Raw genomic sequence first — 27,232 nt, 5'->3', positions numbered from 1 at the left:
ATGTTATTGCTAGAGAAAGTTCATTGAATGTTCTGCTTGAGCGCTCTTGAGAAGCTGAACAACAATGCCATCTTGTGGTGAAAATGTGATGATGCCAGAGTTTGAAGGTTAGAGAGGTCTTGGACATAAAGGTGTTCCTTCCCTGTAAAAACATCAGCTGTCAATCGCAGACCATTTCTTTAACCTATACTTCTGATTGTGGAGCTATATTTATTCATAATCCACAGGGGAATAACCTAAATGTAAATGTCAAAATATTGAAACGTTGTATTAAAAGTGAATTCCTTTCCAGGATAAAACCAGAGCATATCAATCAGTGAATGTGTGCAGTGGGATCAGAGTGGCAGATGTAGGTAACCTAGTCAGTCACTGCCAGCACCTTATCCCTTTATCCTCCTTAGTGGATTCTCTTGAGGGAGCAGCCGCGGTGTGTGGAATGGCCTGGCTGGAACAGACGAGGATTAAGGGGTCTTAACTAGGACCTGACTCCATTACAGGAGGTGTGCTAGTCAGGAGGAGAAATACACCAGGGAGAGGAAGCTGGGAAGTGACGGACAAAAAGAAAGGATGAGTGGCGGTGGACGGGCAAGTTCAGGACAGATCCTGGTTCTCTCATGGCTGGTCGTTGTTCCTTCTCTGACCCAGGCTCGCCACTCTCTGCCAGTCTTGTGGATCATGCCACTGACAGACAACCCAGGGCGGGGAAACCTTACGGCGTCCGTGTTGCCGGCTGTCCAGCTCGCTCTAGACGACCTGAGCAGGCAGCAGACTCCTCTAAGAAACTATGAGATCGAATTTCACGTCATAGATTCAGAGGTAACTTTTGCTGGTGTGTTAGTGGACTGGTGTTTTTGGACCAACAAGCCTCTGTTAGTGGGGTGTACATTGTTTATGTGGAGAACAAGGTTAAAAGTAGTGTATTTTAATGCAAGAAAGCACATGTAAGCTGTTCAGTGCATTTGGAATCATAATGATGATAAATGGAGTGGGACAGTTCACTCTTCATTATCTCTTTGTCTTTTAGTGTAATATTGCCAAAGGACTTAAAGCCTTCTTTGATGCCATATGCTTTGGGCCAAAATACTTAATGATCTTTGGAGGTGTGTGTCCATCAGTCACATCCATCATTGCTGAGTCACTACAGGGGTGGAACCTTGTACAGGTATCTTTTTTACTGTATTGTAGGCACTGAGCAACCTTTTTACATCACACTGTATTGTAGGCACTGAGCAACCTTTTTATATCACACTGTATTGTAGGCACTGAGCAACCTTTTTATATCACACTGTATTGTAGGCACTGAGCAACCTTTTTACATCACATTGTATTGTAGGCACTGAGCAACCTTTTTATATCACACTGTATTGTAGGCACTGAGCAACCTTTTTACATCACACTGTATTGTAGGCACTGAGCAACCTTTTTATATCACACTGTATTGTAGGCACTGAGCAACCTTTTTATATCACACTGTATTGTAGGCACTGAGCAACCTTTTTATATCACACTGTATTGTAGGCACTGAGCAACCTTTTTACATCACATTGTATTGTAGACACTGAGCAACCTTTTTACATCACACTGTATTGTAGACACTGAGCAACCTTTTTATATCACACTGTATTGTAGGCACTGAGCAACCTTTTTATATTACACTGTATTGTAGGCACTGAGCAACCTTTTTACATCACATTGTATTGTAGACACTGAGCAACCTTTTTATATCACACTGTATTGTAGGCACTGAGCAACCTTTTTACATCACATTGTATTGTAGGCACTGAGCAACCTTTTTATATCACACTGTATTGTAGGCACTGAGCAACCTTTTTATATCACACTGTATTGTAGGCACTGAGCAACTGTTTTATATCACACTGTATTGTAGGCACTGAGCAACCTTTTTACATCACACTGTATTGTAGGCACTGAGCAACCTTTTTACATCACACTGTATTGTAGGCACTGAGCAACCTTTTTATATCACACTGTATTGTAGGCACTGAGCAACCTTTTTATATCACACTGTATTGTAGGCACTGAGCAACCTTTTTACATCACACTGTATTGTAGGCACTGAGCAACCTTTTTACATCACATTGTATTGTAGGCACTGAGCAACCTTTTACATCACATTGTATTGTAGGCACTGAGCAACCTTTTTACATCACATTGTATTGTAGGCACTGAGCAACCTTTTTACATCACATTGTATTGTAGGCACTGAGCAACCTTTTTACATCACACTGTATTGTAGGCATTGAGCAACCTTTTTATATCACACTGTATTGTAGGCACTGAGCAACCTTTTTACATCACATTGTATTGTAGGCATTGAGCAACCTTTTTATATCACACTGTATTGTAGGCACTGAGCAACCTTTTTACATCACATTGTATTGTAGACACTGAGCAACCTTTTTACATCACACTGTATTGTAGGCACTGAGCAACCTTTTTATATCACACTGTATTGTAGGCACTGAGCAACCTTTTTATATCACACTGTATTGTAGGCACTGAGCAACCTTTTTACATCACACTGTATTGTAGGCACTGAGCAACCTTTTTATATCACACTGTATTGTAGGCACTGAGCAACCTTTTTACATCACACTGTATTGTAGGCACTGAGCAACCTTTTTATACCACACTGTATTGTAGGCACTGAGCAACCTTTTTATATCACACTGTATTGTAGGCACTGAGCAACTGTTTTATATCACACTGTATTGTAGGCACTGAGCAACTGTTTTACATCACACTGTATTGTAGGCACTGAGCAACCTTTTTACATCACACTGTATTGTAGGCACTGAGCAACCTTTTTATATCACACTGTATTGTAGGCACTGAGCAACCTTTTTATATCACACTGTATTGTAGACACTGAGCAACCTTTTTATATCACATTGTATTGTAGGCACTGAGCAACCTTTTTACATCACACTGTATTGTGTATCACAATAGAGCATGTCATTTAATAGGTGACATACATGCAAATCACACAATTGCTGGTACTTCAAATAATGATATAGTACTCTTCAAGCCTAACATTATTGCACATTCAATATTTCAGCTGTCTTTTGCTGCAACAACGCCTGCTTTAGATGATGAGAAAAAATATCCCAACTTCTTCCGAATGGTCACCTCAGACAACACAGTCAATCAGGCTGTTGTGAAGATCCTACAGAACTACAAGTGGAGACGTGTAGGGACTCTGACCCAGGATGTACAGAGGATCTCAGAGGTACCACTGACCTTGGTAACGCTTTCTGTCACATGCCTGTTTGGTGTACAATGTAGCTGTTATCGCCATTTACAAGTAGGGATACAAGGGTATCAGGCATTAGCCTATTGATTAAGACTGCTGACAACTATACTGTCTTATGTATGAATTCTAAAGTCTATATTGTTCTGTCCTTGAAAGATAAGGAGAGATCTGACTAAACAACTGAGCAAGGCTGATGTTATGGTTGCTGTAACGGAAAGCCTGTCCACTGACCCATGTGTCAATGTAAAGAGATTGAAGGTGAGTAATATGCCCAAATCATTTTTACTAACAAACTTTGAATTAGGCACTGAATTGCATCATTTCAGAAAATTGCAGATGCATCCTCAACGTGTCAATCTGGAACTTCTGCCTCTTCTTTGTTTTCTATCATGTCCCTTTCGACAGGATATGGATGTAAGGATCATTATTGGGTTGTTTGACGAGAATTCAGCCTCCAAAGTGTTTTGCTGTGTGAGTACATAACCAGAAAACCTACATTTAAAACTGATGCAATGCAACACAATGCCATCATTAATGATTAGCACTTGTTTGAGACAAAGATTAATGGCAGTTTAACAGCGCATTCATCATACAATTACTTTTGAATGATCTTTATGTTAACCATTTGTCTTTGTAAATACCCTATAACCTTTGTCTTCTAGGCTTACAGCCTGAACATGTTTGGCGGGAGGTATCAGTGGATCCTCCCTGGCAGGTACCAGGGGAGCTGGTGGGAGGAGGCCAACTCCTCCAACTGTGCTTCAAACAACCTGCTGACCGCAATGGAAGGCTACATCACTGTGGACTTCACACACCTCAGTAACAGACAGATAAAAGGCATCTCAGGAAGGGTAGGTACTGAGGTTTTCAGCAAAGGACAACATATTCTGTTGATACTGTGCTCTCTCCAATGGATAACTTGTGTTTATAACCAAAGATTTGGACGTAATGTTGAAAACATCAAACGGTGTATTTGCAGTGTAGCAAAGGTAATGCAAGAGCATTAAGAGAAGTTAAACAAGCACCTTTGTGTTTCTGTTTAGACCCCACAAGAGTATGACGAGACTTACAACAGAGAGCTGCTGCAGAGAGGGTTGGTTGCCAGCAAGTTCCATGGGTTTGCCTATGATGGAGTTTGGGTGATGGTGAAAGCATTGACCAGGGTCATTGAGTCTGTAAGACACAGAGAGAGATATGACATCCACCAGAACTTCACAGTCAGCAACAAGGAGATTGGACGAATGGTCCTGGATTCCATGAAGGAGATTTGCTTTGAGGGTGTAACTGTAAGTTAGCATGACTGTTGTGTTAACATTCCATTTTAGATAGATCATTGCTCCAAAAGACTAAAGAAAAGATGTGTTTTACAAATATTGTTGTCAAATTGACAGTTTCTTTTTTTTTCTTTTTTTAGGGTCAAGTTCTGTTTAGAAATGGTGAACGCATGGGAACTTTTAAATTAAGCCAATTTCAAGGTAAACATTACAGATGTGTATTTCCATGAATTTAGAGAACATTCTTTGTGAAATATTTATCAACTGCTTGTGTTTCCACAGAGGGCCGGGAGGTTAAGATAGGCCAGTATAATGCTGAAGCAGAAGAATTAGAACTCATCAACCACTTAATCAAGTTTCAAGGTAGGTGGCCACACTATTAGGACAAGGCATTAAGAAAGTTGATGATGACACCTCAAGCATAAAAAAAAGAAATTTTCCATTTTTTAATTTTATTTTTTTGTAACAGTCTTTGCATTCTACTTTTTTGTGCCTTTCATAGGCATGGAGCCGCCTAAAGACCGGACACACTCCCAGCGGTGGGATGTCAGTGTTCCCCTCTACATCATGTTGTTATCCACCACTGGCCTGGCCATGCTCATGGCACTCTCCTTCCTCTTCTTCCACATCAAGCATCACAACCATTGGTATGATCATTATTCCAAGCATCTTGTATTGGCTTGTAATTGAACTACATACTTTTTGAGGTAGCTTTCATCGAAACACAAGGTTGTTCTCTCTTTCGTTGTTATCCAGTTTACTTACTCACATGCTCTGCTCAGACAAGGCAGCCCGTTAAAAGATCTCAATATTTCGTTTTTCCCATAGGGTCATGAAGAAGTCCAGTCCGTCCATGAACTACCTCATTATCCTGGGTACGATGCTGGCCTGTACCTCCGTCTTCCTCTATGGGCTGGATGGATCCCTTGTGACTGACAAAGTGTTTGTTACACTTTGCCCTGTGAGTACACATGAGCTTAAACATCTAAGCATTTTAGTGATGAGGGAACCCCTTGTTTCAAGGGATGCACATCGTTTCAATATTTTTCCTCTTGTCACAGATTTGCACATGGATTCTTTCTGTAGGATACACCACAACTTTTGGGGCATTGTTTGCAAAAACTTGGAGGGTCTGGACAATTGTCAAAAATAAGGAGATAATTGAAAAGGTAAACTCAAAGTTCAAAAGATCAAGTTAAAGAAACTCAAAAAAAAGTACAGGCCTCTTAATCGCCATTTCTCCTGTCTAATATGTAATACTCATCCTCTCCCCCTCTGTTCTTTCTACAGATGAATAAGGATGACCAACTATGGATAATTGTCGGGGGAATGCTGCTAATCGATCTGTGTCTGTTAACCTGCTGGCAGATGGTGGATCCACTCAGACAAACAGTGGAAGAGTTCAGCCTAGAGGTAACACTTTAATTACATGTTTTATTTTAACCTTGGTCTTACTCTCTTATCTTTTGTTGTGTAGGGGATGCAGACGTTGTTAAAGTTAGCCTTTCAATTTTAACTGCGTTTTTGATTAGCTTGTTGTTAATTTCCCCCAGATTGTTGTGTAGGGGATGCGGATGTTAAAGTTAGCCTTTCAATTTTAACTGCGTTTTTGATTAGCTTGTTGTTAATTTCCCCCGGTATTGTTGTGCCAGTCATGCTCCTTTTTTCTAATGTCCTCTTAGTAATGCCATGTTTATTTACTATTGTATTCTATTTCTTACTCTTTAAGAGTCCTTGGCAGTCTTGAAAGGAACAAATAAAATGTATTGTTAGATCCAGATCCTATTAGACGAACAGTGGAAGAGTTCAGCTCGGAGGGTTAATCACTCAGACAGGTCACGTATTGGCCAAGCTGGTACTTCAGTACCATCAGCACACATGCTTTTAAGTTAAAAGGTGTCTAAATGTGTACGCTTCTCATAGGAAGTATCATTACATTTAGTTAACTGGTTATCCAATCATTCTGCCCACCTCCACAACATAACCATCCCTATTGGCCAACCTCTTTAGACCTGAGACACCATCATTCTACACTGCAAATCTCACCACCCATGAGTTGAATGTCCTCTGTTCGAAGCTAAAGATCATCCGCAGTACACTGTGTGTTGGAATGCACACTATCATGGGCTTTGTTTACAGTAATGAGATTATCTGGTTTTACAGTCGATCATCTACAGATTACAGTAAATGGTGTGTAGGGTTAACCTCTGGTCTGGAGTCGACCGTGTGGTGGTAGTGAATGGCTCTGGTCTGGAGTCGACCGTGTGGTGGTAGTGAATGGCTCTGGTCTGGAGTCGACCGTGTGGTGGTAGTGAATGGCTCTGGTCTGGAGTCGACCGTGTGGTGGTAGTGAATGGCTCTGGTCTGGAGTCGACCGTGTGGTGGTAGTGAATGGCTCTGGTCTGGAGTCGACCGTGTGGTGGTAGTGAATGGCTCTGGTCTGGAGTCGACCGTGTGGTGGTAGTGAATGGCTCTGGTCTGGAGTCGACCGTGTGGTGGTAGTGAATGGCTCTGGTCTGGAGTCGACCGTGTGGTGGTAGTGAATGGCTCTGGTCTGGAGTCGACCGTGTGGTGGTAGTGAATGGCTCTGGTCTGGAGTCGACCGTGTGGTGGTAGTGAATGGTTCTAGTCTGGAGTCGACCGTGTGGTGGTAGTGAATGGCTCTGGTCTGGAGTCGACCGTGTGGTGGTAGTGAATGGCTCTGGTCTGGAGTTGACCGTGTGGTGGTAGTGAATGGCTCTGGTCTGGAGTCGACCGTGTGGTGGTAGTGAATGGCTCTGGTCTGGAGTCGACCGTGTGGTGGTAGTGAATGGCTCTGGTCTGGAGTCGACCGTGTGGTGGTAGTGAATGGTTCTGGTCTGGAGTCGACCGTGTGGTGGTAGTGAATGGCTCTGGTCTAGAGTCGACCGTGTGGTGGTAGTGAATGGTTCTGGTCTGGAGTCGACTGTGTGGTAGAGTAGTAGTAAATGTGAACCTCAGAGGGAGATCAATAATATTAAAATAGTCTTTCCTTTTTGTGGTGTTTCAGACTGATCCTGGTGGTGAAGACGTTAATACAAGGCACTTCCTGGAGCACTGTGAAAGTACAAACATGACTAAATGGCTCGCCATTGTATATGGCTACAAAGGACTTCTAATGGTGAGAGAAATTGCCAGAACCATGTTCAACACCCAGGATCCTTTTCAAACAAAGCTGATAATCTAGCTGATGGTTTTCCATATTTTCTTTAGTTTCTTGGATGTTTCCTGGCCTTGAGAACAAGGCATGCACATATCCATCTACTTGATGACAGCAAGTACACAAGGCTGAGCATGTACCATGTGACCATCATGTCTATCATTGGAGCATCAGGGTGCTTCCTGACCCAGTATAACCCTAATGTGCAGCTCTTCATCATGGCTTTGGTGGTCATCTCCTGCTGTACCTGCACCCTGTGTCTGGTGTTCCTGCCCAAGGTGTCACCTGCCACATCTCTGAAACCTCCTCTTGTATACATGTTGAGCTCTCATGTTCAAATATCTCAGTGTTCTCATTTTACTTCCATTTCTCAATGTATATTGTTTACAAATTGGTGTAGATGATGTTGGATGTAAACACTCATCTTGAAATATATAATTGAATGCTTCTGTCTTGATCCTAGCTTGTAAAAATCAGAGACAATCCCAACCCAGTGGATCCAACTCGCTGGTTACAATGTGATCTTAACAAGGAGGATTTGGAAACCTCCAGTTCCTCTAGCAGTCTCAATCAGGGCAGATCTCTTGAAAGCCTGCGGACTGAAAACCAGCAGCTCCGGAGGAGAATCACAGAGGTGAGTTCTGACCCCTTGTCTTGAGTCTAAACAATTCACAGAAGTTTAACCGTTGTAGGTTGAACACCCATCTGTTGTGGAGATAATAATCATTAATACCATTTCAGATGGTGGAACTTTGGGAATTAACATATAAATGGTCTTTGCAGATTGGTGACCAGTTGGAGGATGTCGCCATGCAAGTACTAGAGGAAGAGCTGAGTCCTCCCAGTCGACAGGGCCATGAAGTGACACTGAGAGCCCAGGTGTGCTCTGAGGATGTGCCCAGGATGAACAGGGAACTCTTTGATGACATCAACTCAATTGAACAGTACAGGAAAATATATTACTCTGATACTAAAAGATACATTATGCAATACAAATATTTTCTATACTTTCTATATGTACACTGAGTATACAAAACATGAAAGTATGCTCTTTCCATGACATAGACTAACCAGGTGAATCCATGTGAAAACTATGATCCTTTATTATATTGTTAAATGGTCCACCACCCAAAGGACATCCAGCCTACTTGACACAACTGAGGGAAGCATTGGAGTCAATATGGGCCAGCATCCCTGTGGACCGCTTTGGACACCTTGTAGTCCAGGCTCTTCTGAGGGCAAGGGGGGGGCGGCGCAACTCAATATTAGGACGGTGTTCTTAATGTTTTGTACACTCAGTGTATAAGTATATTTTTTTATAGAAATATCTACTGTATATATTTTGAAATGAAACGTCCTACACACTTGCTTGTTTTCCTTTGCAGCGTACAACGAAGACGGTCCGTGCAGCTGCCAATTCTTCACCACGCCTACATGCCAGCCATTGGGGGAATGACTGCCAGCTGTTCCAGCCTTTTGAGAAGTCCCGATGTCCCCAGTGCCCAACAGAGACAGATGCCACCATCGCATCGGGTCATGGTCACCAGGCTGTGACTGTATTTCCCTCTAGAGTGAGTGACAATACGCTGGAAAAGTTACAATATTCATTGAACTGCCTGTGGTTCCACTGGCAGCTGGAAGTCAAATGACCTTCCTTTACCTTAACTGCCATAGCATCATCCACATATGAAGTCATGTTCATGTCCAGACAAGTTCTAGATACATGTGGTGCTGACAAAATAATGTAAATTACAATAGGTGCTTTCTTAATGAATTTTTAGTTGATTGATTGTAGTGGAACTCATGGAAATGGTCTCCTGATGGAAAAACAGTAAAAAAATAGCCTGTTCACACTGTTTCCCCCAACATGGGAGTATCCTGTATTGCAGCAGGATACTGGCAGTGACTGTATTTGAACTCTTGGTAACTGCTCTGTGCTGTGGTACTGCTCTCTGATACTGCTCTGTCATGTTGTCACTCTGGGGAATTTCCTGGTTTGCTAAAGCCCAGGAATGAACTTTAAACTGTGTTCCAAGGCAGAAGTTAACCCTTTACAGCAGTCAAATAAATAATTGATTGTCTTTCCAAACATTGCCTCTGTCCTGGAGAACATCTGGCTATGTCTAAGCAAATACAAGTTTGTTGTCTTTCAAAGATGATGAATTATCGGTTTGAGAGTATAACCTTTAAATGTGCATATTTGTAATAAATAAATAAATATAGATAAGAAAAAGTGCTACAACTATTTTGCAATCCACTGTTTGCCAGACAGTACTTTCTATTTGAAGAGAATGTGCTGCAATAACAAAACAGGGAGGAGTGTCTCAACTTGGGGTTTATAAAAAGGTAAATCTATCTCACTGCACAAAGTGCATTCGGTATCCACAACATCCTTGGAAAAAGAATCCTGCCATGTTCTCCATCAGAACCGCATTCATCCTGCCAGCTCTTCTGGCCCTTTTGGTTGTACATGTGGAATCCTCTTTCAGTGGTGGTAAGTTTGAATAACTTTTTTGTAGAAATATCAATACTATATTTATAATGATGTTATTGTTATGTTGTTCATGTGTTATTATAACGTTTCTCATAGGTGGTGGAGGATCCTACAATTATGACATATCTAAAATGTCTGACCTGAGGAAGCTGTACAACTCCAAGGTGTATGAAGCGGACAGAATGAGGAGACCCCTTGAAGGCATGACCTTTCAGGTGGGGATTCTCAGCCACTCAGGAGTCAGGTGAGTAACATCATATTATGCGTGATATGCGTATGATATTTATAAAATAAGCCCACAAAAGTCAGTTTGTTACTGAATATCTAGCAACATCATGTTTATTTTTTAAGAAATGGCCTAAACTACCCGCTATGTCTAATCCTTCATTGTTGATCCACAGAGTGACTTTGGCTGATGGCTCCCAGTGGCTTGTCCATAAAGGGGATGGATTTGGCATCAGCACTCAGACTGTAGTGGTGGCTGCACGCCACATGAGTCAAGACTGGAAGGCAAGTATTCAATCAGCTTTCTTTCATAAGCCATTTTTATTGAAATGACTCTGTAGTGGCAAATACATAGTCATTCAGATTAAAACATTGTTTTTTTTTACAACTTTTTGCAGAAAGTTGAAACCAAAAACTTTAGAGGAAGTAAGACGGTCTCTGATTTCGTCAAAGCTGGAGGCACTGACTACAGCCTCATCTTTGATAACTGCCATGATGCAGCTGGTCGGATGTGGGAGTGAAACAATATTTTATTGTTTTGATGAGGCTGCAGCAGTTACTATATTTTAGCTGCAATGCCCATTTCATATTGATGGATTGAGTTAAACAGAAATAAAGTCCAATGCATTGACAGACTGTAAATGCACATTCTTTTCATTCAGTTTCATTTGCATCTCAGAAAAAAAAAAAGTATGTTGTGGTGATGTATGTATCCCGTTGTCATACCTGTCACATTTTATGCAAGGCAATAATTGCCCCCTTTGATAGATAAAGTTTAGAATTGAACTCAAGGAGTGAGCATAAACTTACAGTAACATTTCTGTGACCAAGCCCATGCAGGGCGAAAACTAAACATTACACACGCTTGCGTATCTACGACCATCACACAACACCACGGGCCAAACTCGTACGTCAAGCAGCATCTCTGTGAATGGAGTTCCTTTGTTCCGTCAAGATGAAAAGTGACAGGCTGCTCACTGTTTCCACTAGGTTGGGCTCAATCAGGGCCCCTCTAAATCAAAGACATGTCAGTCCGTTACAAAGCCTTTCACAAATATCCTCGGCTGTCCCCAACTACTGTGGGAAATTCTAAACACTAATGTAGAGACAATGTTTGCACGACCGATGCAGTCAAAACAAGTGAGGGAGGGAGTGACTCTGATTCCGATGAAAGTACAGAGCTCTCAGATCCTGTTTCAGAGCTGCTCTTCCTCTCGTTGTAAATTCCCTGGTTCTTCCTTTTTTTTTACGCCTCAGCAGTTCAGCCTCTGTCTGGTTTGACCCTGCTGTCCCTTGTGTACAGCCTTGGGTATTCTTGCTTCATTGGTATAACAGGTGCTTCCCAAGGTACTGTCCCCAAGATTCAGAACCAAACTGTCACTCCCAGTCTGGCACAAAAGGCTTTGTTTAATTTCTTTTGCCAGTTTCACAACCGCCATAGTAAGTTAATGTGGTGTCGGTAGAATACCAGATCCTTCTATATCATCTGGTTTGGGGGATGGTGTTGACCAGAGTTTTATAGCCTTTCTTCTGAGATCTCAGAAGTGGCGTCTGGGTGTCCATGTCCCTTAGAGCATCTTTGCTAGCTGAGCGGAAGTGTGTCTGTGTCCAGCCGTACACCACACAGTTCAGAAGGCCTTGAGAGGATGAGGTGAAGGCCTGGGATGAAGATGAGGAAGTAAAAGTTAAGCCATGGACTGAGGTTGCACACGGCTTGGATGTAGGTTTCAGAGCAGCTGGCAGTTTTACCTGTAAGATGTACAGAATGACGCCCACAACTCCCTCCACTGATTTGGGGTTGTACAGAATCATGGCTGCCAGGAAGACTGCTGAAATGAAAAGGTAAATAAGGCAATATATCAAAAAGGAGAATGTGATTTTCAGCTGCTACAAATATTTTAGCAAGCCCGGGGGGGCCCTATGATTCTGAGCTGGGTGAACAGTACTGTAGTTACCTGGGCCCCAACAGAAGAAGAAGACAGAGGGGTAGAGGAGCATGTGTCGGTCCAGAACACGAAGCGACGCCCACTGCCTGTCGCCTAGGAAACCACTAGAACTCACACAACGTCTGTAAACAGTGCGGGCTTTTCCCATGAGCACCTGGTGTAGACAAAGGACGTGTGAAGCCAAGATACATTTGAGTAAAATAAATTGTAACCATGGGATAGGCTGACTTACCACAATGCCAACAAAGGTGAGGAGGAACGCTGCCAGGAAGACAGCAATACTGTACATGTGTACCAGGCGGCAAGCTGAGTCCACCTCCATCTTGCTCAAGTCAGTGGACATGAAGAGTGCCTCCGTGTGCATTAGAAGGCACCTAATATGCAGGGAGAGGGACATTAGTCAAACCGTTATGCACCTCAAATCAACAAGAGATATGTCTAAAAATTAAAATAGAAAAAAAGACGATTAAATCATATTAATTGACCAAACATTTAGCACGGAAGTGCTTGATATGAATTCTGATTGCCTTACTAAAACTGCAAACCTTATTGACACACAATTATCTCTATCCCAAAGCAATCTCACTCCATGATAATACTCCTACTTTGATGCATGCTACAGACCTACTTGTAAGGCTGGCTGAAGTTTGTGTAACAGTGGTCCATGTTTCCTGTTACCAACACTGGCAGCATCAGCAGCACGGGGAGGACACTGGAGGAGAAACGGGGACAGGACATTTAGCATACTCCCTCTATTAGATGCATAATGACATCTACTGAACTTTAAATAGGTCAAGCATATACTAGGCCGTCATTGTAAATAAGAATTTGTTCTTAACTGACTTGCCTGGTTAAATAAATACATGTAAATGAAATACTCTTTCTGTGAAATAGTCCATGCTCACCATGACAGGACTGCAGCAATCTTGCTGAAACTTCTCAGTTTGGTGGCACACTTCAACAAAACAGAGACCAGACTTTAACCAACAGTTGAATATGGGGAATTACAGACAACCAAATGTGTAAGACATTAAAACGATCATTTATCAGGTAGCACCTACTTGGGCTGGGTATCCATGAAGGCTACTGTAGAATCTGTTATTTAGCCCAGAGTACAGGGTCCATACATAGTTCAATGTGTAGAAGAACGAGGTCATATACAGCATCTGTTAAAAGACAGGGGTTCTCCGTCAGTGGTCACCATGAATCAACCAACATTTACTTCTATTTTAATGGTGAGAAGCATGGTATGACGTGTCAATGGAATGGTGTTCCCTTTCTGCGTATCCATGGAGATTAGATATCTAGGACCATCATTGGTTTTGTTGTGGGGTTATATATCATGCTCCCTTTTGGGACAGAATATTCCAGTGCACAAGTACAAGGGAAATGGGTCAGCCACATCCAGACTCCTTTGTCCCGATCTAACAGAATTGAAGAGGCGTCAAATTGGGCTAGATTTGCTGCTCTACTTCATTTGGGCCGGATCTAGATCGGCCTTGGTCATCTATTTCTCAGAGTGAAACGAAGTCAACTCTTGCTGTAAATGAATGTATTATATGTCTGTGTACATACCTGTTCAACGATGTGTAGGTTGTAGCAGGTGGCATGGCTATCACAGTCCTGGGTGAACAGTACTGCTCCTATCAGCCAGCTGACTGCCAGCAGCAAGTCTGTCACACTCAGTAAGAACAATGGCTGGATCTGCAGAGGAGGTAGTATTGGGCATTGTTTTGGAGTCTAAAGCACAGTCATGGTATTGTAGGTAGGTTAATAATATTGTTATTATTAACATAAACAATAACCGATTGGATTTATATAGCGCCTTTCTACCAACTAAGGTAGGCTATAATATATGCTTAAATGAGGAAACAATTAAAACCAACTGTAGAGGGGATCATCTGTAGTGTTTGTAACTAACCTCAGGTGTCCTTATAAGGTGTTGGAAAGTTGCATAAACAATTATGGAACCTGAACCGACAATGCTGCAAATAACAACAAAAAATACATTGGGAAGAGCTCTTGACTTGACCTGTGTGATCACCAGATTGTACAATTACAAAGAGGTTGTAAATGCTGTGCCCTTCTTACCTTAGCACTGCCATTATCATCTGGATCCATCTGACTGCAAAGTACACCTTTACAGGGGAAAGGTGTTGATTAGAAACCAAAACAGTCACTATCCCTACCTGCAGAGGGCGAGGCAGATCCTATAACAGATCCTATAACACTACTCTGGTCAATTGGGGAGAATAATCTCATCCACTTTCTACAGTGCGAGAGGGTGGTCCCACCCCCCAAAGCCATGCAGCAGACACATGTGGCAACGATGTAGCTACAATTTAGAAATACACATTGCTGTACACTGTACAGTAGTTTAAATACAGGACAACTACAAATGAATAATCACAATACTTAATACTTAACACAATACTTGTAAATTACTTACAACAGTCCAGTCCTCAGGCGTTGTTGTGTTTTGCTCCGTGTTGTTTGAGACATCTTGCAAGACGAAATGTAACATTTTTTCTTTATTCCTTGAATATTCCTAGAATATATATATGTCGTTCCCAAAACATTCAGCCATAGCTTAAAACAACAGAGACTAGTTGTGATGTAGGCTGAGTACCCTAGACACGCACGGATCCAAAACTGAAGTGGTTGTACTGCAGTTTAACGTCACATAGAATGCAGGGCGCGCTCCCTCTCCGTTTGACCTAACCGGTCCTGCTTCGTCACATGACCGCAACAAGTGTAGCCACTCATCATGGCTGGTTTCAAAATCATATAATTTCCATTAGGCAATAGCCCATAGCCTATTCACCCTTGTTGTTTAAATGTCAAGTCACCACTTCACCCTGCAATAACCTTGGCCATGACAAAAATGAACTGCATCAATGTGAAAAACATACACTGACTGTACAAAACACGAAGAACAGGTGCGCCTAGCGCAGCTACCACCATACCCCGTTCAAAGGCACTCAATATGTTGTCCTGCCCATTCACCCTCTGAATGGAACACATACACAATCCATGTCTCAATCAGGTTTAAAAATCCCCCTTTAACCTGTCTCCTCCCCTTCATCTACACTGATTTGAAGTGGATTTAATAAGTGACATCAATAAGGGATCATAGCTTTCACCTGGTCAGACTGCCATTGAAAGAGCAGTCAGAGTGCAGTTATGTCACGGATATGACAAAACATTTATTTTTACTGCTCTAATTACATTGGTAAACAGTTTATAATAGCAATAAGGTACCTCCGGGGTTTGTGGTATATGGCCAATATACCACGGCTAAAGGCTGTGTCCAGGTCGTGCGTTAGAACAGCCCTTAGCCATGGTATATTGGCCATATACCACACCCCCACGTGCCTTTTGCTTAATTAGAGTGCAGTTATTCTGCAATTACTATGTCCAAAATACCACAGTTAACTGCAGTTACTACACTTTTACTGCAGTTACAAAACTGCAATTAGTTTTTTTAAGGGAGGCTTTCATAATATTTAGTATGAAATAAAGGGCAAACAGGGAGATTATTTACAAATGTACGTTTTACATTTCCTCCATCTGTGTTTTCAGATTTGTCTGTTCTGTAACATTTCCACTTGTTGGAATATGTATATACTGTTGGGGCGGCAGTGTTTAGTGTTTAGAGATTGGGGCCAATAACCGAAAGGTTGCTAGATTGAATCCCCGAGCTGACAAGGTAAAAATCTGTTGTTCTGCTCCTGAACAAGGCAGTTAACCCACTGTTCCTAGGCTGTCATTGTAAATAAGATTTTTTTCTTAAAATAATTTGTTCTTAACTGACTTGCCTAGTTAAATATTGGTTAAATTTATTTAAAAAAATTATATCCCCAGTTGGCTGCAGGTGGTAATAACACCTTAGATCCAATTCCTGTTTCCTGTTAAACATTTTAATTTTAAACCTGCAATACTCATTCATCATGCACGTTTATTAAAGCATAATAACAACAAATAAATATACACTCGGAACAATTATTTAAACAATAATATGACTCCAAATAAAATCTGACATTTAGAATGAAAGGCAACAACTTTTCAAAGGAATCAGGCCACTTGAAACTCCTGAACCATCAGTGGGCAGGTGTCTTTATTAAATGTCAGTTCTAGACAAAGTTATTTAAGCCAATGTTGACTGGTTTGATTATTAAACATACACTCAGTAGGCAGTTTGTTAGGCACACCACCCCGTTCCAAAAAATTGTTAACTTCTACAGACAGTGTGTCACGTGGCTGTGGCTTGAGTGTACAAAACATTAAGAATACCTGCTCTTTCCATGACATAGACATGCAACTCAATACTAGGAAGGTGGTCTTAATGTTTTGTACAGTGTATAAAGCAGGCTTGAACTTTAGAATGGGCAAAATGAGTGACTTAAGCGACTTTGAGCGTGGAATGTATGATCGTCGATTCCAGGCGCGCCGATTCCAGTGTCTCAGAAACGTCCGGCCTCCTGGGCTTATTATGCACGACAGTGTCTAGGATTTACCGAGAATGGTGCGACAAACAAAAAACATCCGGTCAGCGGCAGTCCTATGGGCGAAAACAGATCGTTGAGAGGTCGAAGGAGAATGGCAATAATTGTGCAAGCTACAAACAGGAAAATAACGGCGCAGTACAACAGTGCTGTGCAGAACGACATCTCGGAGCGCACAACACATCGGTCCTTGTCACAGATGGGCTATTGCAGCATGAGTCCATGGCCCTATCCTGCCTGGTGTCAATGATAAAGGCTGGTGGTGTAATGGTGTGGGGAATGTTTTCCCTTGATACCAATTGAGCAACGTTTCCATGCCCTGAAGAATTCAGGCTGTTCTGGCGCAAAGTGGGGTCCGACCCGGTACTAGATAGGTGTACCTAATAAACTGGATACAATCAGATGGATATTGTTGATGAAAATCATAGTGAATGTGATCCTCCTTAAGAATATCTGTTGGAGTTTTGGTTATGATTGATTCAACTGCAATTCTTTTCAGTTAACGAACATTACGGAAAATAACCGACATCATAAATAACTACATGACAAATAAAATGTAGACAAATATCGATGCCAAAACACCAAGGGACATCTGATTTCTTCTCCCACCTGTGTAGAGAAGAATGGTGCCATTAGTTATTCTCATGTCAGTCTTCATAATTATCTTATACCAGAAGTATCATCAGTGGAGCACACATTAAGGTTGATATCTTCCTGTATTAGAATGAATTAATAGACACTGTCATGCATTTTGATACTAATATGCTTTCTAGAAGCTCACAGCTCGTACCGTTCTGAAGCAGCATGCCCTCAGTGACAGATAGGGAGCCATTGTTAGGGGCTGGAGCTATCTGCAGCAGCTTGCACATTAGAGGGTAGATGTGGACACTGTCAAATGGCTCGGACAGATAACTCTTCTTGAAATCTGGTCCAAAAGCACGGAAGATGGTCTTCATGTCCATTTCGTCCATATGGAATCCATGATCTCCTTTGTTCACGTAGACGATCAACCGCTGTTGAAATTACATATATATCATAATTGTTTTTATTTTTTTAATCTGTGATATTTTTACTTGACCATTTTTTACTTTATACATAGTATATGAAGTGTCTTTAAATTTAATACCAGTACCTACCGAGTTTAAGTTGAAACCTAGATCAGCAATGACAATAATAGGCTGCATTCTGTCATTCTTGGACAAATGAAAGTTCTCTGGCATATCTTCCTTCTTGTAGACTGTGAGGTTTGGGGCCTTCATGAGAGCATCATAAACCTGCTGTTCCTTTCCTTTCTTCGGTGTGATCATTCCAAACCCGCCGTAGTCAAGGAGCTCAAAATAAACCAAGTTGAAGAAATTCAGGTATTTAGAGAGGATTATCTCATCTACAAGAGGTCTTTTTTTAACGGTGGTCATGCCATGGTCAGAGGTGATGATGACGTTCAGGTTATCTGTCAAACCATCTCGCTGGATGGCCTCCCTCAGGTATCCGATGGTGCGGTCAATCTGCTTTATTATGGTTTTCCTGTCAGGATGGTCTGGTCCTTTGGCATGACCCACGTTGTCAGGCTCTCCATAGTACAGAGTCACAAAGTCAAAATCTTCTTCGGTGAACCAGCTCAACACAGTGTCAATATTCTGATGCCACTCTGTTTCGTTATCATCTTGTTGACCTGTTTCCTCAACCACCGCCCGGTTTACACATTGACCACTGTAGTTGGCGGCTCCTCCTGGAAAGAAAAAGGAACCTGTTTTCAGGCCCTGAAAGAGAAGAAAAGGTATGTATGCTTGTATGTATGCTTCTAATTACAGGGTGTAGTAGGGTCTTAACTTTCATCAGAGCTACTTCATTCATGTATAAATAATCAAATAAAACGTTATTTGTCACATGCGCCGAATACAACAAGTGTAGACCTTACCGTGAAATGCTTACTTACCAGCCCTTAACCAACAGTGTAGTTCAAGAAGAGTTAAGAAAATATTTACCAAATAAACTAATGTAAAAAAGGCAATAAATTATAAAAAGTAACACAATAACATAACAATAACGAGGCTATATACAGGGGGTACCGGTACCGAGTCAGTGTGCGGGGGTACAGATTAGTTGAGGTAATTTGTACATGTAGGTAGGGATGAAGTGACTATGCATAGATAATAAACAGCGAGTAGCAGCAGTGTACAAAACAAATGGAGGGGGGGTCAATGTAATAGTCTGACAGTGGTTTCTGTAGCTGTCAGTAGGAGGACTGTAAGCTAAATATGCATATTAGACAAATAACACTTGTGATATTTTATGTCCAGGATGAAATCCTGACCAGTTCCTCACCTGGTTTTGTGCTGTAATCCACAACGGTAAGGCTCCATTGTCCCACCACTCAGACCTCTTCAAGGTAGCTTTATGGCCCACTTTCTGATGAGTTGTGGAATTAAACATCATATTGTGAACAACTCCATGATCCTCTATCCATCTCCCTGTGAGAGATATGAGAAGAAAATAGAATGACATGTAAATATTTTCTAATGCCAACAACCTTCCAGTTTGAATTGTCTTTTCGTCATGACATTATGATAAACAGTATCCAAAACCTCAATGATGTGTCTTATCAAGGATATCAAAGATGGCATTTACAACTTTAATTGCTGTACTATAATTATTTTTTATCACTGTCATATAAGAGAACATTTAGAAATTGTCTGTAGATTTGTGGGTTTTTCCTGCATTAACAAATGAAAACATAAGGTGATTTCCATTTCTCAGGAATAACTCTAAGGTCAGATTAAAGTGAGGTCAATTGCCCAGAAATAAAGTAAGCAGCAAGTTTGAAGAGATTTGTATTTAAATAATTAGGACCCGAAGGATATGTACAGTATGTGCCTATATACAGTGTGTTATGTTTGTTCCTTATATAATGAAAAACCGGGGCGTAGGTTTAACTACTTTTAATAAACATATACTTCAGCTAGAAAACTCCATGTATAGCCATGCAAGGCATTCTTCAACCACCTGCCACCCGCATAGCCTGCTGGGTAACGTAGTCTAAATGTTATTAACACATAACAACACGCCTTCTTTCCTTTAAAATAAATCTACTTTTCTATTCAACTACACATGTCACATCACATTTGTTTACTCAACCTACATAACATGCAATTTTCAATAACAAACATTTCTTACCCCAATTTTTTTTTAATATTATTTTTTCAACTAAATATAGTCTGTCTAACAATACTCTATTGTGGCTCTATTTCTTTTCACATAAACAAAACATTCAGTCCAGGTGCCCCTTTTTTTTGTATTTTTCTTTTTTAGCAGTTCTCGATAAGCCTTTCAGGGGCTCTGACAGTCCTTTTTGGTTGTTCTGCTGAAGTGCTTCCTGAAATAGTTGGACAGTGTTCATTGTCAGTCAGGGTGTTCTGACTGAATTGTCCATTTCTAAAGGCATTTGACGCTTCAGCAGTATCCTCCGGATGATCCTCAGTCCCTTGAGTGAATGGCTGAAGCCTTAGATCCACTGTTTCGTCTCAGTTGTGATCCATGCTCCATTTGGATCTCATAGGATAGCGGTGCAACTTCTCTCTGCACACACCCTTGCTGCATCCAGGTTCCGGTAGTGATGTCTCGGAGTCGTACATGATCTCCAGGTTTCAGTTCAGGTAAGTGTCTTGCACTTTTGTCATGTCGCTGTTTTTGTTTGTCTTTCTGTTTTTCCTTCGAGTTTGACTTTGTGAGCACCTCTGGGTGTTAGCAAGTCCTCATGTGTGGGTAGGTTGGTTCTGATGCGACGTCCCATCAACATTTGTGCAGGTGAAAGTCCGTTCTGCTGCGGTGCGCTGCGGTAGATCAGATTTTTTAGGAAATCCTCCTTTCCATCGTGTGCCTTTATCATCAGACCTTTGACAATTTTGACTGAACTCTCTGCTAAGCCGTTGGACCTTGGTTAGTTGGGGCTGGAGGTGTTGTGTCGGAATCCCCAGTCGTCAGCGAACGATCTGAATTCGGAACTTGAGAACTGCGGGCCATTGTCCGAGTACAGTTCAGGTAGGTGATTACAGCTTTGCTGGAGGTAGTTGGCAGTGTTGCTACTTCAGGGTTGTTTGAGTTGTAGTCGGTAGCAACAATGTGACCTTTGCCATTGCAGTCAAAAAGGTCAAGTCCAACTTTGTAGTAGGGTCTGTTGGGTACTGGATGAGGCATTAGCGGCTCTGCTTGCTGCTTTGGCCTGAAAGGTCAAACACAGTTCTCATGAAGCAGTGGTCTGGCTGATTTCCTGGTTCATTCTTGGCCAGTACATTACTTCTCGTGCTCGTCGTTTGCATTTTTTCCTCACCCAAGTGGCCCTCGTGTATTTTCTGTAGCATTTCTTTGAGTAGTGTCATGGGAATGACAATCTTGTTGCCTTTGAACACTATGTCATCCACAACGGTGAGCTCTGCTCTGCACATCCAGTAAACCTGTATTCTCCTTGGACAGTTGTTTTTCTGTGCGGGCCATCCTATTAGTGTTGTTTCTTTCAACTCTGTCATTGTTTGGTCAGCTGCAGTCTCTCTTTTCATCTGCTCCATTCTCTCAGAAGACACAGGAAGTGATGCTACGATCATGTCGACGTAGGCCTGAATCTCAGTGTTTTTCTGTGTCGAAGCTCTCCTTCTTGTCGACTGCTCGAGAAAGAGTGTCGGTGGCGAACATGAACTTTCCCGGGGTATAGATCATCTTCACATCATACTTTTGCAGTCTGATCAACATTCTCTGGATTCTCATTGGACAATCATTCATTGGCTTAGACATGATTGACACCAATGGTTTGTGGTTTCTACTTCGAAGTCTCGTCCGTAGACGTATTGGTGAAACCTTTCACAAGCGTATGTGCTTGCCAGTAGTTCTCTCTCTATTTGTGCATACCTTGTCTCTGCGCCTGTCAACACTCTGGACGCATAAGTGACGGGGTGCCATGTGTCGTCATGCTGTTGCAGAAGAACTGCTCCCAGGCCAAACTGTGACGTGTCTGCAGAAATCCTTGTGCTTTTCTCTGGATCATAGAACCTGAGCACTGGCTCTTCTGTGATTGTCTTCTTTAGGTTTTTGAAGCAGTTTTCCTGTTCATGGGACCATTCCCATAAATTGTTCTGTTCCAGAAGACATCTGAGTGGCGCGGACTGTGCTGACAGTTGAGGTATGAACTTTGCAAGGTAGGTGATCATGCCCATGAAGCGTCTCACATCGTCCTTGTTCTTCGGGCGCTCCATGTTGTTGATGGCTGATGTTTTCCTCGGGTCTGACTTGACTCCGTCCTCTGAAAGTATGTCTACCACGAAGGTAAGTGTTTTCACACCAAACTCGCATTTGTCCTTGTTTAGTTTTAGGTTGACTTTCCGTGGCAGGTCCAGCACTTGTCTCACTCTCGCATCGTGTTTTTCTTTTGTGGACCCCCAGACGATGATGTCATCCATCATAGTCTCCACTCCTAGAATGTGCTCAAAGATCATGTGGATTGTCTTGTGGTAGACCTCTGGCGCTGAGAGAATCCCATATGGTAGACGAAGAAATCTGTACCTGCCCTCAGGTGTGTTGAATGTGCATAGCCTTGCGCTTGCATCATCTAGCTTCATTTGCCAGAATCCTGATGAGGCATCAAGCTTACTGAACCACTTTTCTCCAGCAAACTGCTACATTATCTCTTCTCTGGTTGGCAACTTGAAATGCTCTCTCTTGATTGCTTTGTTGAGATCTCTCGGGTCTAGACATATCCTGAGATCGCCGTTCTTTTTCACCACAATAACCAGTGAGCTTACCCAGTCTGTAGGTTCATCCATTTTTGTGATGACGTCCATCTTTTCCATGCGTCCGAGTTCCTCTTTGAGCTTTTTCCTCAGTGCAAATGGAACTTTTCTGCATGCATGCACAACTGGAGTAATTTTGCCATCAGTACATATTTTGTGTTCTCCTGGTAAACATCCAAGACCCTCAAACACGTCCTCATACTCAGCCAGTAGCGAGTCTTGGTCATTTTCAGTCTGTGATGTCACTACATACACTCTTTTCAACAAATTGAGCTTTTCACATGCATTGATTCCTAGAATAGGCTGTACACTCTTTTCCACAATCAGCAGCTGTGCTCTGAACTGTTTTCCTTTGTGCTGTAAAGTTAGTATGCAGCTACCTTTGACTGGTACGTTCTCCCCAGTATAACAAGTAACCTTAATTTTCACCGGGTGTATTTTGCTCTTCACCTTCAGTTTTGTAGTCATCCAGCGACAACAGGTTTACCTGTGCTCCAGTATCAAGCTTGAATGGTATTATAGTTTCATTCACAGTCAATGGCACAATCCATTCAGCATTTACTGCATTGCATATTTCCACAGAATCAACAAAGAATTCTTCAATCTCCTCGACTGTGTGAACCTTTTTCTTTGTAGCCTCAGCTTTGCAGCATTTTGAGAAATTATTATTTTTCCCACAGTTGTTACATGATTTGCCATATGCAGGGCATTTTTTTTGGCTTGTGGATAAATCCACATTTTCCACATGTAATGTTTTGATTTCTCTCTTTTGCTTGTTTTTGTTTTGTAAGGTGTTGTGTGTGTTGCTCCTGTCTTTTTATTGCATACACTGACGTCTCATCCCTGCACAGCTCTTTAGCTTGTGCTCTGGTGGTTTCAGCTGCTCAACACATATTCACTGCTTTATCCAAAGTTAAATCTTGCTCACACAGCAATCTCTCCTTGACTCCATTATCAAGTTTGCCACAGACTATCCTGTCTTTCACTAGTGAGTCTTTCACATTTTCAAATTCACACGTTTTGCTCAGTGTGTTCAGCTCAGCCAAATACTGGTCAAAACTGACTCCGTTTCTGATCATAAGAGAAAAACTTGTATCTCTCAAACGTGACGTTCTGGCTTGGTACAAAGTACTCCTCAAATTTAGCCATTAGCACAGTCAATGTCAAGTTTGCCTCGTCTTGCTGAAAGCTATTGTAAACGTCCAATGCATCCTCTCCAATAACATGCAGAAAAATGGAAGCTTTCAATGTCATCATCTCCCCCTGCACCACTGGCTGCTAGGTAGATATTGAATCTCTGCTTGAAACGTTTCCAGTTGTCAGCTTGATTGCCTGTTAACTGCATAGGAGTAGGAGGACTAAGCCTATCCATGACAAAGAACAGGAACAGTGTCAACCTCAGTATGTTGCTCCTCAACCTGCTCGTCAACAGATTCCAATGCAGCCTCGCTCTCGCTGCTGTCACTCTCGCTGCTGCGGCTCGTTGCCCTCGCTCATGCAAGCTAGCATCTTCGACTACTCACGTCACTTGACTTGTGGTAGAATGTTCAATTTTCGTCGCGGAAATTTGCAGAGTTACTCCTTTCTTTTCTCTGTCTCGTCATAGCGACTACCAATCTGACACCATGTTATGTTTGTTCCTTATATAATGACAAGCCGGGGCGTAGGTTTAACTACTTTTAATGAACATACACTTCAGCTAGAAAACTCCATGTATAGCCATGCAAGGCATTCTTCAACCACCTGCCCCCGCATAGCCTGCTGGGTAACGTAGTCTAAATGTTATTAACAGGTAACAACACAGTGTACATTTGATTTATTTTATTTTTATTTTACCATTATTTGACTAAGCAAGTCAGTTAATCCAAATCTACTAATTATATGCATATTCTCGTTTCTGGGAAAGAGTAGTAACCAGTTTAAATCGGGTACGTTTTTTATCCGGCCGTGCAAATACTGCCCCCTAGCCCCAACAGGTTAAGAAAAAATTATTATTTTCAATGACGGCCTAGGAACAGTGGGTTAACTGCCTTGTTTAGGGGCAGAACGACATTAGATTGTCCTAAAAACGCGAAAGAACATTTCATTTACATTTTAGTCATTTAGCAGAGATAAGAGCGACTTACAAGAACAATTATGGTTAAGTGCTGTGCTCAAGGGCACATCAACATATTTTCCACCTAGTAAGCACTTAACCACTAGGCTACCTGCCAGCCAGAACACTGGCAAGTGAGGCTACTTTGTAACGTGAGTGAGATCATGGTCAGGACTGGGATTTTCTGGGCACATGCCACAAACAAAACAGTTTTTTAGGGTAACAATTTTAATATTTGGCCAAAGAAATCAATTGTCAATAATTCATCTACAGTAGTAGGCTACATTTGACTTCAAAAACAGTTTTGAAACAGTAACTTGGGCCCGTAGTCACATTTTACCCGAGGAAATACTTCTTATTTTTTATTAATATGCACCTGATTGAGAACTTCAAACAAGCTGCTCAAATGCATGCAACAAGTCAATAGCATTTTGTAACTCTTCTGCCTTACCAGTTATGGTGGTAAAGTGAGATGGGGACGTCATGGTGATAGCCGGAGGGGTGATGTACTTTGCCTTCACTCCATCTTCCACTAACTTGTCCATGTGAGGGGTGTCTACGTCTTGATCATAGTCCCATCGGAAACCATCAAAGGAGATCACCAGCAACTTGTTGTGTGTCCCCTTGTTCAATGGTTTGCACTCTACACTGAGAAAAACTGCCATTCCCAAATACAAATCCAACCACATCTTGATGTCTTGGCTTGTCTGCACTAACTAATCCTGTTGGGCTTGATGGATGTCATTTATAGTCATCATTGTGGTCAGGAAGATAACATGTGTTCTGAGTGTTATCTTCAAAGGACAAACCTTGAATGTGCCTTGCTTTAATAGACAGGAGGGGTGTTATCAATTGTTATCTGAAGAGAGATTTCACCTAAGATGACTAGAAATTAGTCTATGGACCCAAGAGTGTCATTAACCCAAGACTAAGATCTGTCTACTCAGCTAATCAGCATATAGGTAGAGTTATCTTTAGTTGTGAGTGTAGTAATGGGTCAGGTAGGACCCTGTAATGATGCTCTAAACAGCATGCCAGAGCCCTGAGGTTAAACAAGGTATTTGACAGCCTCTACTTCTATGCCTTGTACCTGAGTAGACAGATCTTAGTTTTTTAAAAACCTTTGCCGTCCAAAATACTCCACCAACAGCTTCTGTCCAAGGCAATCCACCGTATCAACAAAACAGTAAAACATGACCCTGAAAATGACGATGAACTATTAACTTTCCTAAAATCAATCTACTAAAATGTCATTGTACATGATAGTAATCTTATCTAGGTGACCTCAGGCAGTGTCCCAACCCATTAGGGGTTGCAGCAGGTGACTTTGCTGATAGCTGCTTTATTGAGGAAAAGTTTTACTTTCTATGACTGTGATAGAGTTGAAGTCGTAGGTTTACATACACCACAGCCAAATACATTTAAACTCAGTTTTTCACAATTCCTGACATTTAATCCTAGTAAAAATTCCCTGTCTTAAGTCAGTTAGGATCACCACTTGATTTTAAGAATGTGAAATGTCAGAATAATAGTAGAGAGTGATTAATTTCAGCTTTTATTTCTTTCATCGTGCTTCACGGTTGGGATGGTGTTCTTCAGCTTGCAAGCTTCCCCCTTTTTCCTCCAACATAACAATGGTCATTATGGCCAAACAGTTCTATTTTTGTTTCATCAAACCAGAGGACACTTCTCCAAAAACTATGATCTTTGTCCCCGTGTGCAGTTGCAAACCGTAGTCTGGCTTTTTTATGGCGGTTTTGGAGCAGTGGCTTCTTCCTTGCTGATCGGTCTTTCAGGTTATGTCGATATAGGACTCGTGTTACTGTGGATATAGATACTTTTGTACCCGTTTCCTCCAGCATCTTCACAAGGTCCTTTACTGTTGTTCTGGGAATGATTTTCACTTTTCGCACCAAAGTACGTTCATCTCTAGGAGACAGAACGCGTCTCCTTCCTGAGCGGTATGACGGCTTTGTGGTCCCATGGTGTTTATACTTGCGTACTATTGTTTGTACAGATGAACGTGGTACCTTCAGGCGTTGGAAATTGCTCCCAAGGATGAACCAGACTTGTGGAGGTCTACAATTTTTTTATGAGGTCTTGGCTGATTTCTTTTGATTTTCCCATGATGTCAAGCAAAGAGGCGTTGAGTTTCAAGGTAGGCCTTGAAATACATCCACAGGTACACCTCCAATTGACTCAAATGATGTCAATTAGCCTATCAGAAGCTTATAAAGCCATGAAGTCATTTTCTGGAATTTTCCAAGCTGTTTAAAGGCACAGTCAACTTAGTGTATGTAAACTTCTGACCCACTGGAATTGTGGTACAGTGAATTATAAGTGAAATAATCTGTCTGTAAACAATTGTTGGAAAAATTACTTGTGTCATGCACAAAGTAGATGTCCTAACCGACTTGCCAAAACTATAGTTTGTTATCAAGAAATTTGTGGAGTGGTTGAAAAA

At 41.7% G+C, this 27,232-nt stretch overlaps 3 protein-coding genes across 7 annotated transcripts; 1 reads left to right on the top strand and 2 right to left on the bottom strand.

Moving 5' to 3' along the window:
* The first annotated feature begins 35 nt into the window (after positions 1–35).
* LOC115177228 (gamma-aminobutyric acid type B receptor subunit 2) lies at positions 36–10,730 on the top strand. Its single transcript, XM_029737819.1, has 20 exons — positions 36–816; positions 1,025–1,162; positions 3,080–3,250; positions 3,431–3,532; positions 3,680–3,745; positions 3,937–4,125; positions 4,318–4,560; positions 4,689–4,749; positions 4,831–4,911; positions 5,051–5,195; positions 5,377–5,509; positions 5,610–5,717; positions 5,839–5,961; positions 7,577–7,687; positions 7,780–8,004; positions 8,190–8,360; positions 8,510–8,670; positions 9,112–10,220; positions 10,317–10,464; positions 10,622–10,730. Exons 1-18 carry the CDS (start codon positions 568–570, stop codon positions 9,278–9,280), a joined length of 2,646 nt encoding a protein of 881 aa, XP_029593679.1. The 5' UTR covers positions 36–567; the 3' UTR covers positions 9,281–10,220; positions 10,317–10,464; positions 10,622–10,730.
* A 156-nt stretch (positions 10,731–10,886) lies between these two features.
* Positions 10,887–15,373, bottom strand: LOC115177229 (transmembrane protein 116). Of its 5 annotated transcripts, XM_029737824.1 has the most exons (11): positions 14,841–15,373; positions 14,483–14,529; positions 14,313–14,376; positions 13,967–14,095; positions 13,453–13,557; positions 13,297–13,346; positions 13,020–13,103; positions 12,624–12,765; positions 12,401–12,545; positions 12,195–12,274; positions 10,887–12,104 (listed from the first exon to the last, which is right to left on the bottom strand). In XM_029737824.1, exons 1-11 carry the CDS (start codon positions 14,913–14,915, stop codon positions 11,928–11,930), a joined length of 1,098 nt encoding a protein of 365 aa, XP_029593684.1. In that variant the 5' UTR covers positions 14,916–15,373; the 3' UTR covers positions 10,887–11,927. The 5 variants fall into 5 exon arrangements, with proteins under 5 accessions (XP_029593684.1, XP_029593682.1, XP_029593681.1 ...); XM_029737822.1 differs by having other exon boundaries at positions 12,401–12,765; positions 14,841–15,367; XM_029737821.1 differs by having other exon boundaries at positions 10,887–12,274; positions 14,841–15,366.
* A 958-nt stretch (positions 15,374–16,331) lies between these two features.
* LOC115176560 (ectonucleotide pyrophosphatase/phosphodiesterase family member 7) lies at positions 16,332–25,728 on the bottom strand. The gene is made up of 5 exons (XM_029736620.1): positions 25,220–25,728; positions 19,222–19,367; positions 18,033–18,656; positions 17,687–17,909; positions 16,332–17,505 (listed from the first exon to the last, which is right to left on the bottom strand). The coding sequence occupies exons 1-5, from the start codon at positions 25,455–25,457 to the stop codon at positions 17,435–17,437; spliced, it is 1,302 nt and encodes a 433-aa protein (XP_029592480.1). The 5' UTR covers positions 25,458–25,728; the 3' UTR covers positions 16,332–17,434.
* Between the last annotated feature and the right edge of the window lie 1,504 nt (positions 25,729–27,232).

Source organism: Salmo trutta, chromosome 37, assembly GCF_901001165.1.
Source record: "Salmo trutta chromosome 37, fSalTru1.1, whole genome shotgun sequence".
In the NCBI taxonomy this organism is placed as follows: Eukaryota; Metazoa; Chordata; class Actinopteri; order Salmoniformes; family Salmonidae; genus Salmo; species Salmo trutta.
This window is presented reverse-complemented; position numbering and strand designations above follow the sequence as displayed.

Excerpts from the sequence above, each read along its gene's own strand:
- LOC115176560 (XM_029736620.1), bottom strand. The coding sequence starts at position 25,457 with ATGTGGTTGGATTTGTATTTGGGAATGGCAGTTTTTCTCAGTGTAGAG. Across the intron at positions 19,368-25,219 it reads TCACTTTACCACCATAACTG|GGAGATGGATAGAGGATCAT; the intron begins GTAAGGCAGAAG and ends TATCTCTCACAG. Across the intron at positions 17,910-18,032 it reads TAGGTTTCAACTTAAACTCG|CGGTTGATCGTCTACGTGAA; the intron begins GTAGGTACTGGT and ends TAATTTCAACAG.
- LOC115177228 (XM_029737819.1), top strand. The coding sequence starts at position 568 with ATGAGTGGCGGTGGACGGGCAAGTTCAGGACAGATCCTGGTTCTCTCA. Across the intron at positions 1,163-3,079 it reads AGGGGTGGAACCTTGTACAG|CTGTCTTTTGCTGCAACAAC; the intron begins GTATCTTTTTTA and ends TCAATATTTCAG. Across the intron at positions 5,718-5,838 it reads ATAAGGAGATAATTGAAAAG|ATGAATAAGGATGACCAACT; the intron begins GTAAACTCAAAG and ends TTCTTTCTACAG.
- LOC115177229 (XM_029737820.1), bottom strand. The coding sequence starts at position 14,915 with ATGTTACATTTCGTCTTGCAAGATGTCTCAAACAACACGGAGCAAAAC. Across the intron at positions 12,766-13,019 it reads AACTTCAGCCAGCCTTACAA|GTGCCTTCTAATGCACACGG; the intron begins GTAGGTCTGTAG and ends CCTGCATATTAG. Across the intron at positions 12,275-12,400 it reads CTTCTTCTGTTGGGGCCCAG|CAGTCTTCCTGGCAGCCATG; the intron begins GTAACTACAGTA and ends TTTTCATTTCAG.